The 12,416-nt window shown below is 40.1% G+C and overlaps 1 protein-coding gene across 4 annotated transcripts in view; it reads left to right on the plus strand.

The window, feature by feature from the left end:
* Positions 1-12,416, plus strand: part of DIAPH3 (diaphanous related formin 3) — a gene marked incomplete at its 5' end in the record, with an annotated part of 566,313 nt that overhangs the window by 323,846 nt on the left and 230,051 nt on the right. For all 4 annotated transcript variants that reach the window (XM_080660806.1, XM_080660807.1, XM_080660808.1 and 1 more), the window contains one exon: positions 9,881-10,010. In XM_080660806.1, coding sequence (XP_080516932.1) covers positions 9,881-10,010 — 130 coding nt within the window. The remainder of the gene's footprint in view (positions 1-9,880; positions 10,011-12,416) is intronic.

A 12,416-nucleotide genomic window follows, 5' to 3' on the forward strand; every position in this document is an offset into this window, starting at 1 on the left:
CCTGCCGGCCTGGTCGCCCCTCACTGCCCCCCTCTGCCGGCCTGGTCGCCCCTCACTGCCCCCCTCTTCCAGCCTGGCCGCCCCCAACTGCCCCCCTGCTGGTCTGGTTGCCCCCAACTGCCCCCCATTGCTGGCCTGGTCGCCCCTCACGGCCCCCCCCTCCCTTGCCAGCCTGGTCACCCCCAATTGCCTCCTCGCCAGCCTGGTCACCCCTCACTGCCCCCCCCCCCGCCAGCCTGGTCACCCCACGTAGCCTGCTTGTTCACTCGTTTGGTCATCTCTCACTAACCCCCCTGCCTGCCTGGTCGCCCCACGCAGCCTGCTTGTTCAGTCTTTTTGTCATCCCTCACTAATGCCCTTGCCCGTTTGGTCGCCCCACCCAGCCTGCTTGTTCAATCGTTTGGTTGTCTTTCACTAACCCCCTGCTGGCCTGGTCATAGGCAGCTATCTTGTGAGGGTGTGATGGTCAATTTGCATATTACCTCTTTATTATATAGGAGATATATATATATATATATATATATTGATTTCAGAGAGGAAGGGAGAGAGAGAGAGGTATCAATGATAAGAGAGAATAAGTGGTCGGCTTCCTCCTGCATGCCCCCCAATGGGGATGGAGCCAGCAACCTAGGCATGTGTCTTGACCTGAATCAATCCATGACCTCCTGGTTCATAGGTCAATACTCAACCACTTAGCCACACCATCAGGCCTAACTAGTGTTTTTGATAAATTTTATTCAAATTGCCTCTGTTTGGTTTTTCAATTGCTATTAAACATTGTAAATTATAATTATTCTTTTAATGGAATTACAAAAGACAGAGTGGCTTTGCTTACAGTCAGTAAAGCCATTTGTGTGCTATAGCTCGTGGCTCTTGTGACAAACATTGCTAATCTGTTACACTTCCTTTCTCCCAAACACACAGACATAGAATTCCCCTCAACAACTCTACAAATGAAAGGTAAGACATAAGTCTTACCTTTCACCCCTGATTTTTGTATTTTACAAATGAAAAATCAAAAATTAAATGGCATTTTCCACGAAGCTGTGGCTTCGTGGGGCAGGATTACAGCGTGGGGCAAACAGCGATGGCTTCCCATCAGCCCTGCCCTAAGAGGCCCCTGGTTCTCAGTGTCCTGCGGTAATCGCTGTAAGCACCTCTGAGAGAAAGCTGCCCTTGAATTTCGCCCGCTGCCAGACAGTCCAGTTTCTCCCCGTATGAGTCTGGGTCCCCAGAGTCTCGCCCGGAACTGGAGTTCAGCGCAGTTGGGAGCTTTTGTCTCCCTCCCGCTTGAGAAAGTCAGCAGCGCACTCAGTTGCCAGTCCTCTCCGCGCACGCCCGTCTCGGTACCTCTGCCCTCTGCAGCTCCTATGAGTCTCAGTGTGCTTTTCTCTTTCCTTCTGGTTGTAGAATTTCCACTCAGCCAGCCTTCCTGTGGTTCTGGATGATGTCTGTTTTGTCTTTTAGCTGTAGTTTTGAAATTGTTTTTCAAGGTAGCAGTTTAGGTGTTTACCTATGCTGCCATCTTGGTTTCTCTCTTGATGCAATCTTTAGAGTTACTCTATATATAGTATCATGTCATATGCAAATAATGACAGTTCTACTTCTTCCTTTCCAATTTGTATGCCTTTTATTTCTTCTTGCATGAGTGCTCCACCCAAGAAAGATGGTTTCTGATGTATAGGAGAATGACTCAGCACAGGGATCCTGGGGGATGTCCCTTCAGCTCTCTACCCAGAGCCACAAACTCCACACTCTCCTCATGAGAATAGAATTTGCTTCACCTCTCTCCCATGTATCCCAGGATGAGTGGCTGCAAAGGAAATTTTGTTTGTTGGCCCTTTAAGAGGACAGCTCTATCTCTAACAGACTAATGTCTTTCCCTGGCAGACAGAATCCCTGCTAATTTTCACATCCAGATGTTATGTGGGCACCTCTTCCTGACTCTGGAGCTCTGGGTTAGAGAGTCTGACTTTGGGTTGAGACCTCACACTTCTCAGGGGAAGCCCCCCACAGCCGAGATATCCATCTGGAACCTCAGCCAGTGCCCATGGAGCAGGGCCAGCCCTTGTGGCATCTCTGCCCTTCCTACCAATCTCAATGTGGCTTCTGTAAATCCTTGGTTATAAGACTTCCTTTGAGCTAGTCTTCATGTGGTTATTCAGGTTCTTGCTCTATACTTCAATTGTAATTCCAGTTGGTCCTGGGAGGAGATGAGTGTAGCTTTCACCTACTCTGCCACCATCTTGGATCCCAATATTAGTCTTAATTAAAACAATTAGAAGTTTAAAAAAACTTTTACATTTCACCCATTTATTTTTACTAATTGATATTGAGTTATTTTAAATCTCTTTTTGAATAAGGGAATATAATAAACAGAGCATTGAAAAATACAGCTAAAATTTTAGTAAAACACAAAAGTGCTTTTTATATTATAGTTTCTGTGCTTACTAAAAGCCAAAAGAAATATGTTAAAAATATAATTTAGAGAAAGCATATCTGGTGTGATATGGTATAAACCAATTTACTTTAATTATACAGGTCTATATTATTTATATAATTTTCTTGCTTATTTAATGTTTCTACCCTCGTTCTCATTTTAATGTGAAAATTAAGTAAAAATATAAAATATTTTTATATATGAAGGCCATAAATTTATCTAATTATCTATTTTACCTTGATTGACCTCTATCCATCTTTGAAATCATTATAAAAGTTGCATTAATATATTAAAAATTGTTATGGAAATGCCAACTTAGCATCTTTTGTTCATATTAACATTTTTTAATTCCATTCTATTTGGAGAGATACATTCTCTTTTTGAAAAAATTAGGGAGTGTTTATTTTTAATATATTTATTCATATCAGAAAATATTATTTATTCTATAATTGTGGGTTGGTTTCTTTAGTGATGTTGACTTTGTGAACTGAGGAAATAGTCATTTTTAAAAATATATTTGTATTGATTTCAGAGAGGAAAGGAGAGGGAGAGAGATAGAAACAGCAATGATGAGAGAGAATCATTGATTGGCTGCTTCCTGCACGCTCCCTACTGGGGATAAGCCCACAGCCTGTGTATGTGCTCTTGACCAGAATTGAACACAGGACCCTTTAGTCCGTAGGCCAGTGTTCTAACCACTGAGCAAAACCATCTAGGGCGAGCAAATAGTCTTTGTAGGTTTGTATTTACACATCCATTTTTATTGGGATATCTTTAACTTATATTTAAAGATTTTATACATTTACAAATCACTTTATTCTACAAGGGATTTAAGATGAAATATGTTACTGTGTATACTTGTTAAGTCTGTTGAAGGTCATACTTTACAGCTATGTTTTCTAATAAAGAGGTAATATGCAAATTGACTGTCATAACCTCACAAGATGGCTGCCTATGATCCGGCTGGCAGGGCGGTTAGTGAGGGATGACCAAACAACCGAATAAGCAAACTGCGTAGGGCAACCAGTCTGGCAGGGTGGGCAGTTGGGGGCGACCAGGCCAGCAGGGGGTGCAGTAGGGGGCGACCAGGCTGGCAGGGGGGCAGTTCGGGGCGATTAGACTGGCAAGGGGGTTAGTGAGGGACAACCAAATGACTGAACAAACAGGCTGCGTGGGACGACCAGGCCGGCAGGGGGAGGCAGTTGGGGGAGATCAGGCCAGCAGAAGGGGCAGTTAGGGGCAACCAGGCCAGCAGAGGGGGTAATTGGGGGTAACTAGGCTAGCAGGGGGCCAGTAAGGGGCGACCAGGCTAGTGGGGGTGTGCAGTTGGGGGTGACCAGGCTGGCAGGGGGGGGCAGTTAGGGGCAATTAGGCTGGCAGGGGGGGGCAGTGAGGGGCAACTAGGCCAGTGGGGGGGGCAATTGGAGGCAACCAGGTCGGCAGAGGGGGGCAATAAAGGGTGACCAGGTTGGCGGGGGGGGCAGTTAGGAGGGACCAGGCCAGCAGGGAGGGGGCAGTTGGGGGCGACCTGGTTGGCAGCGGGGGGCAGTTAGGGGTGACCAGGCCAGCAGAAGGGGCAGTTAGGGGCTATCAAGCCGGCAAGGGAGACAGTTAAGGGTGACCAGGCAGGCACACAGGCGAGTGGTTAGGAGCCAGCTCTCCCGGATTGTGAGAGGGATGTCCGACTGCCGGCAGTTGGACATCGCCCAAGGGGTCCCGGATTGGAGAGGGTGCAGGCTGGGCTGAGGGGACCTCCCTCCCCCGCGTGCACAAATTTCATGCACCGGGCCTCTAGTATTCATATATTTTGCCAGGACTAATACATTAGCAATATGGAAACACTTGCTGTTTGAACTATAGGATTCAGTTTGTGTTTTATGATTTTAATAGATAAAAGAATAGAAAAAATTATGCTCTCAGAATTAGAAATAACCTGAGGGTAGAGGGTGTTCATTGTCAGAGGCTTCCAGGCTAGAATTACAGGTTATGGAGCTTTAGTATTTTAAATTCCAATAATGCTCTTTCGTCTTACTACCATTTTTGTCCACTGCGTTTTTGAGAATTTTATTTCTTTGGATTCCTAATAATAATACCTATTAGAAAAAGACTTGTTTAGAGGAACTATATTTATAGTGGTTTAGAACTTTGAATTCACACAGACATGGGTGCAAAACTTGGCTCTACCAGATAGCAGCTATGTGATGCGGTTCACTACATGATCTTACAAAAAAAATTATTTTGCTCCTTCCTTAATAAAGGGTATAATGATAGTTCTTTTTTTTTTTTTTCACAGAGATGTTGTGTGTTTTATGCAGAATACTTATATATTGTCTCATAGTAAGTGCCACATAAAAAACCTGCTGTTGTCATCCTCAGCATTAATACTATTCACAAGCTAGGGACTTGTAGGAAGTGCATGGGGCCATCTCAGATGCTCATAATTTTGTTATCTTTTCTAGTGGTTGGTCAGCAATGTCTACAACATCTAAAATAGTGCTGTTTGTATACATGCTTAGATTACAGGAACATAATGGGATGAGAATTGCTAATTTAACAATATTCTTAAAATATGTTTTATTATCAAAGAGAAAAGGGTTACAGTCTTTGGATTATGAAAATCAGCAAGAATATACTAAGGTACTAAGGTTTATTTTAAGAATTTTTTTATTGTGACTACACAATAGAATATTCTTTAAATGTCATCCAAATTTGTGCTGAATACCTTAGAAATATTCCCAAACCTTGCATTGTAGCAACAAAGAACTTGTACTCCAGACTGACAACTAGGCCATGATTTATTACAGGATCTGCTTTTAACATTATTTTGTCTGGAATGAACAGAGCAGTTGAAGAAAGTCCATCCATCTCTTTGTTTATTTGACATCTGTGCCACATTAAATGTACCTTAAAGAAACAATATATAAATAAGAAATTCTACTTAACAGTGATGATTACTCATCAGGAAGATAAATCTCTTGACAATACTTGACAATAATCCACAAGGAATCCTGTCAAGCAATGTCTGTTAAATTTAAATGAAGCATATTTTTCAACCAAAATGAATTTTCAAAGCAAATATTGTAGTTTCAGTTTCTTTCCAAAGTTAGCATTACAGAATGTGTTCATGTTGTTCTTTCTCTTCAGCAAAATTGTCACTATCTCCCAAGCTTTCCCCTTCTAGCTTAATCACTGATTATGTTTGATATGAGAAATTAGTAGAAATAGAATGTGCCCTCTGTATTGATAATGTTTATCAAGAAGGTGAAAAAAAATTGAGCAGTAAGTAGATAAAGATTCTGACAAATACATTTTGTTGTGCTTTCATGCTGTTAGAAGGAGTCTGTTATTTTTTATTTTAATTATTTGGGGACGGAGGGAGGGAATAGAGTATTTGAGGCAAGAAGAATACATTGACAGTATTACGCAATTTTTTTTTTTTTTTTTTTTCTGAAAATGTTAGGACCTGAATAAAAATGGCTGGCCTGGAATTTAGAGCCACATAGTTTATAAATGAGACACCATGCATTATAAATGGTCTCTATTGATGTTTCTTATTTGAACTTCTTACTAAATTAGGTTTAATTTCAGATTTATTTATTGGAAATTTGCAGGATTTTTTTTTTATTTTTAGTGTCACAATTGTTAAGTATAGATTGAGTATATTTAGTCTGAGTATACTTTTTAATATTAAAATGTTACCAATTGCAACTTGCTAGTCAATTGATGTTTTCAATTATACAACCAATATACCATCCTTCTCCATAAATTAGGGTTTTGCTTTATGGTTGTCTCTAAGTTCTTGAATGTATTTGACCTATGCATTTAATATTTATTAAACTTATAGATGCTATATAAACTATAGTATTTCCAGAATTCTAAATTCTGAATTCTTATTGCTCATGAATAAAGATCAAGATTGATCCACTTGGTTGTTGTTGGATCATAGAGATTTCTTGGCATATTAATCCTAGTAGTTGCTGGCTAATTAGCTATATTACGAATTGTACTGGAATACTCTTTCCATACTTTACAAAGTATAGAAGTAGATGGTGCTTGTCTTAGCATTCCACACAGGCTGTGTCGAGTTTCATGTGAAAGGAGCATGATAAGGAAGGGTGTAAACTAAGTACAGTCAGCAGCTGTGTGTCCACAGTAGGGACAGGATTCCCCAGCTAGTCACTGCTGTAAAGGGGATGGGTGGGTGGGGGCAGGGAATAAAGAGCTTTGCTGCTAGGATGCTTAAAAAGAAAAGGAAAAAAAAGAGGCAGTTTTTATGCTAACTCTTTATTGTACAAGAAAAACTATTATATTTGTGAAAGTTTGCTATTTGTAATCTGGCCTTATCCATTTAAAATGATAGCATGAATGCAATTATATGGTGAAAGATAACTTTTAGAAATTGGATTAATATTCTCAGCATATGTACAAACTGAACCTCATAAAATATTCTAACTGGCCCAAGCATTCAAAAATAATTTCTGAACTGAGCTTATAATTAGGTTTCTTCATTTTTATCCAAAGTATTGCTTTAAATTAGATTTTGATATGCCTACTAACACCAAGTTTACTAGAACGTATACTTAATTTTTTTGGAGAAGAACAAAGTGTTCTCTTTCTCTTTCTAGTTTGTATTTTTATTCCACTAATGTAAAATCTAAGGTCCAGTAACTTGCCCAAGGCTAAGTATCTAGTTAAGAGCGTGTTTTAACATTACCAGGTCAACCCACGCATGTTACTGACCATTAATCTACCTAGTATTTGAGTCACTTTTGGAGTATACTCTTTCAAAACACTCAGGTGGATGTTGGGATCTCTTTTTCTTTTAAAAGGCATTAATAGCAGATTAATGTTGATATCAATTTTTAAAATGCCAGGAACCATTCTTTATTTTCTTTTTATGTAAGTGTTGTTGGCATACAATATTATATTACTTTCAGGTGTACAATATAGTGATTCAACATTGGTTTGTGTGTTGTATAGGTCAGTGTAGCATTTGTACATATTACATGGGTAATGTGAAAGTCAGGCTGTCTAGAAGAGTAGCTGTATGTTTCAAGGACTCTGCTAGTTTTTGCATTATTAAGTTGTGTGTGTTAATAGTTATGGTGGTACAGAATTGTTCTCATTCTTTTATTGTGTAGTAACTTATGCAATAGACTTAATATCTTCTTCTGAGAGTAATATAGTATTTAGTGATGGTGGAATTTGTAAAAATATCACATATGGCAATATATATTTTTATATATATACTAGAGGCCTGTTGCATGAAGATTCGTGCAATAGGCCTTCCTTCCACTGGCTGCCGGCACCGGTTTTCCTCTGGCACCCAGGACCCAGGCCTTCGCTCTGGCCACCGCCTTCTGTCTTCGCTCCAGCCTGAGTACTGTTCCTATAGCTCCCTCTGTCCCCTGCCCTCCCCTTCACAGCAGGCGTCCCGCCCCGCTCTGCACTTGGATGCGTGCTGCCCAGAGGCCTGGAGTGGCTGGGGGGCGGGGCCACTGCCATCTTTGTCAGGTTAATTTGCATACTCACTCCTGATTGGCTAGTGAGCGTCACAAAGTAATGGTCAATTTGCATGTTTCTCTTTTATTAGTGTAGATATTCACACATGCATATTTTAAAGTGGGAAATTGTTGGAAAAGAGTAAGTAAATAGGGCTGTTCCCAGTTAGGTAGGCCAAGAGTTTCCAGCTCTAAATTAAATCCTGGTATGCAAAGAGGGATGTTTTTCCACTCTCATATGTGTATCTGCTCTGAAGGATTACTCAGTTGTAGGGAACACCACCAGATTACCTATTTATCCTGTGTGCACACCCAGTACTCATCCCAATGACTACACAAAACCCAAGCTAACTCCCTATTTATTGTTTAGATTTTAACTTAACCTCATCTCCTTTCTGATTGCATTCCTTGGCCATTTCTGATTAGGATGGGTCCATCCTGGTCTTCAAGCCTCTGTTCTTCCTTTCATTTTGTATACTTCTTTGAGTTTATTTGATCAAATTTTTAGCTTTAGGGGCTAACAGCTCACAAACTGGTGCTCTTAGACCAATTCACTCACCTTAAGTTCCAACCCCCTAAAGGATTTCCAACAGTTTGTCACCTCCAAGGGGATAAAAATGTTTTCTCAGTGAACAAAAATGTCTTACTGTTGTTATATGTAAAGCACAGATATACATACAGTACATAAACAAATGTACAATGTACCTGTGGTTTTAAAATTTCATAACGATTAGGGGAAAAACTGCTTTAAAAAGTACCTTAGCTGGTAGTAATGAAAAAAGGTTGAGGACCACTGTTCTACACCTATCCTTTTTGTACATTCCGAGTTGATGTTACTTAAAACCTTCAAACTCAACTTGTTCATAACTGAAATGATTTTTTTTCATTGCCCAGCCCACCCAAATCAGTTCTTATCCTTTTTGTCTTCTCTAATTAATGGCATTGCCTGAGTTTCCATGTCCACGCTGTCTCATTACTCTATTCCCAAAGCATTCCCTCAGCTCAGGCTGTCGTCTTTCCCTGTCTGGATTATTGCTACAGCTCTTTAAATTACTCTTCCTGCTTCTGTTATTACCCTTGCTCTAATCTTTTATTCACGCTACCCTACAGGGAGCTTTCTAAAATGTATATCTGGTCATCTCTCATCTGTTTAAAAACTCCAAATTCTTAGGGATCAAAATTCTATTTCCATTGCATGACCTACCTTTCCTTTTATTTTCCTATCTTTTCAGATTCATAGTTTTTACTCTACCCTCTTGCCTTCCCTAACACACACTTGTATTTCAGGTTCCTCACATGTGCCATTTTCTTCCTCGTCTATGGCCTTTAGCAAAAGCTGCTCCTTCTGCAATGATACTGAACTTTGGATTTTTTCTTCTCTTCCCTACCCCACACAACTTCCTCTCCACCAGTGCTCAATTTAGATGTCATGTCCTCCTAAATGTACTTTGTGATCAGCTTTACTGTACTATTTGTCACACCAGGGTAAATATGTATTTTCTGTTTCTTTGTTTTCACTAAACAGCCTGTTGAGAAATTACTGTCCTTTGCTGTATTTCTGGCTCCTGCATTATCTAGCAGGCATTCTATCAGCATACGCCAAATGAGAACATACTCAAATGTGGGGGTAGTTTTAGGTACCACTATTGTATTGACTTTCCTAGGAATTTACCATATATTTTCCCCCATAAAATGTCACATACTAGATTGGATTATACTTATTCCTTCTTTTCAATTAATGTTATTGACTTTAATCAAACAACAATATGTTAAGAGTAGCTTTTCAAGTGTTTAAATATTTGCTTTTCAAAAATAGAATTAACTAATTTTACAAGTCATTCATTCTTATCTCCAGAATACTATATTAAAGTTATTTTAATAGACAGATTTTCAAAATATGTTTGACACCCTATTTTTCTCTCTCTCTCGTCCTATTTAGCTAAAGGACACGAAATCAGCAGATCAGAAAACAACACTGCTTCATTTTCTGGTGGAAATATGTGAAGAAAAGTACCCTGATATCCTAAATTTTGTGGAGGATTTGCAACATTTGGACAAAGCTAGTAAAGGTTTGTGCTTTTATAGAAAACATTTCACTGCTCTGGGTCTTCAGTTATTAAAGACAGAAAGTAATGCCTTTTATTCAAGCATGCTTGCTACTTTGTCACAGTATTTTCATGTTGAATACGTCACTTTAAAAATAGTGGTTATAGAACATTTGTTTTCTGATTGGTCATTACTGTTGTTATGATTTAATTTGATTAGATAATGAGGCCCTATATTAAATGCCTGGCAGCCGCACCTCTGCTGCTGTGCCTGCTCCACTGATGGCCACTGTCACACTCCATGACTCAGTGTCATTCACAATCACTTGATACTATTATGTGTCTGAGCAGAGAGCTAGTAATCAGTGTGCCCTGTTTGCCTGAGTCCTACATCTATCTCCACCCACCTTGCAGGTGGAGCCTGCTTTCTCTGTCCTGGTAGACATTGAACTTCCAGAGATTCGGTTTACCCCTTCCTAATGCTAACATTTGTAACCTGCTTCTGGCCCCTGTTCTGGTTTAGATCAGGTTATAAGAGTCATAGAAAGGATAGGACCATTTTTAATACTTGGATATAAAATGATCAAATGCAATTTTTTGACCACCTGAAGAATCCAGTTTTATTTATATATCACATTGATCCTATGTGGGAGGAACATTAATTGGCTTCCAACAGCCAATTTATGACTACTCATTTTTATTAATATGCTAGAGGCCCAGTGCATGAAAATTCATGCACTGGAGGGGGTGTCCCTCAGCCTGGCCTGCCCCCTCTCACAGTCCTGGAGCCCTCAGTGGCGGTAGGCAAGCCGGCGATCAGGGGAAGGTGACCCCCCCCCCATCACGCCTCTGCTGCTGCCACTGCTGGCAGCGCAAGCCTCAGGCGGCCCTGGGCTGCTAGGGGGCTGAAGGGACTGGGGGACTCCGGAGGCAGATGAGTGGCAAGGCCCAGCGGGGCTGAGGGGACTGGGTGCCGCCATCTTGTGGCTGTGGGCATCGCCATCTTTGAGAGCATGGCGTTCAATTAGCATATTCCTTCCTTATTGGCAGTGGGTGCCACCATCTTTGAGGGCAGGGCAGTCAATTAGCATATTCCCTCCTTATTGGCTGTGGGCGCTGCCATCTTTGAGGGTGGGGCAGTCAATTGGCATATTCCCTCCTTATTGGCTGTGGGTGCTGCCATCTTTGTGACAGTGTGAGGGTCAATTAGCATATTCTTTCTTTATTAGATAGGATATAAATGTATGGCTATACATTTTGGGAGCAACTCACATGAAATGGTGGACTATATGTATTATTTGTGTTGAACACTGGCCATTAGTAATGTCAAAGTATTTTGTAATCTATTTATTTCCTTCTTAAAATTCAAATTTGTCAACTTAAGAATACTTTATTTTTTCTGTATTATTGTGAATACTCCTTCTTAAATAAAAAACATCACTTTTATCATTCCCTACCTTCTTTTAATGTTTTTCCTTCTATAAAATAGGGATTGTAGCTAAAAGGCGTGTGATTAGATGAGATGTTCTTTGACACTTATTCCTGAAATGTATGTTTCTTTGAAGTGTACACCTCATACAGCCTGGGGGTACGGGAGTGTCATGGTGCTGAAAATATTGGTCTGGGTTGTTGTTTTTTTTTTAATATATTTTTATTGATGTCAGAGAGAAAGGAGAGGGAGTGAAAGATAGAAACACCAATGATGAGAGAGAATCATTGATTGGCTGCCTCCTGCACGCCCCACACTGGGGATTGAGCCTGCAACCTGGGCATGTGTCCTTGAACGGAATCGAACCTGGGACCCTTCAGCCCGCAGGCTGATGCTCTATCCACTGAGCCAAACCGACTAGGGCTGGTCTGGATTTTTAATACTAAAACTAAACTTTTAACTTTATTTTTCACTCCTGCCTCCCAATGCTCTAATGATATTGAATTGCTTACTTTGCTCTTACTTTACCTTAAAATGTCCTTGGTAAGAATAGAGTGTGTGTGTGTGTGTGTGTGTGTGTGAAGTTTAAAAATGAAAATAATTCAAACTATTTCTTTATATGAAATAATGTGAGACAGGGCCAACAAGCATAGAGTAAGAAACATTAAAAATAGCTCCGTGATACTTAAAATAGTTTTTAAATGATTGGTTTTTTAACAGGGAAGGCAGGCGACATTTCTGAAATGAGATTTCTGATATTTTGGAATACAATTTGAATTAATGGCTTGAAAAAGAATTGAAAATGGGTGTTTTTGATGAACATTAAACTTGATAAGTAACAGGGTGGTAGAGAAAAAAGTGGTGCAAAGTGCCTTGAAATATAGTAGAAGTTTTGTGTGTGTTTTTCTAGTGAAAAGGTAGTTAAGTAGTTAACAGCTTATGTAAACATTAGGTTATTTAGCAAGAATTAAAGCAGTGCAAACATTTTCTGCCTGATAGCA

The sequence above is a fragment of the Plecotus auritus genome (assembly GCF_963455305.1).
Source record: "Plecotus auritus genome assembly, chromosome: 3".
Classification (NCBI taxonomy): domain Eukaryota; kingdom Metazoa; phylum Chordata; class Mammalia; order Chiroptera; family Vespertilionidae; genus Plecotus; species Plecotus auritus.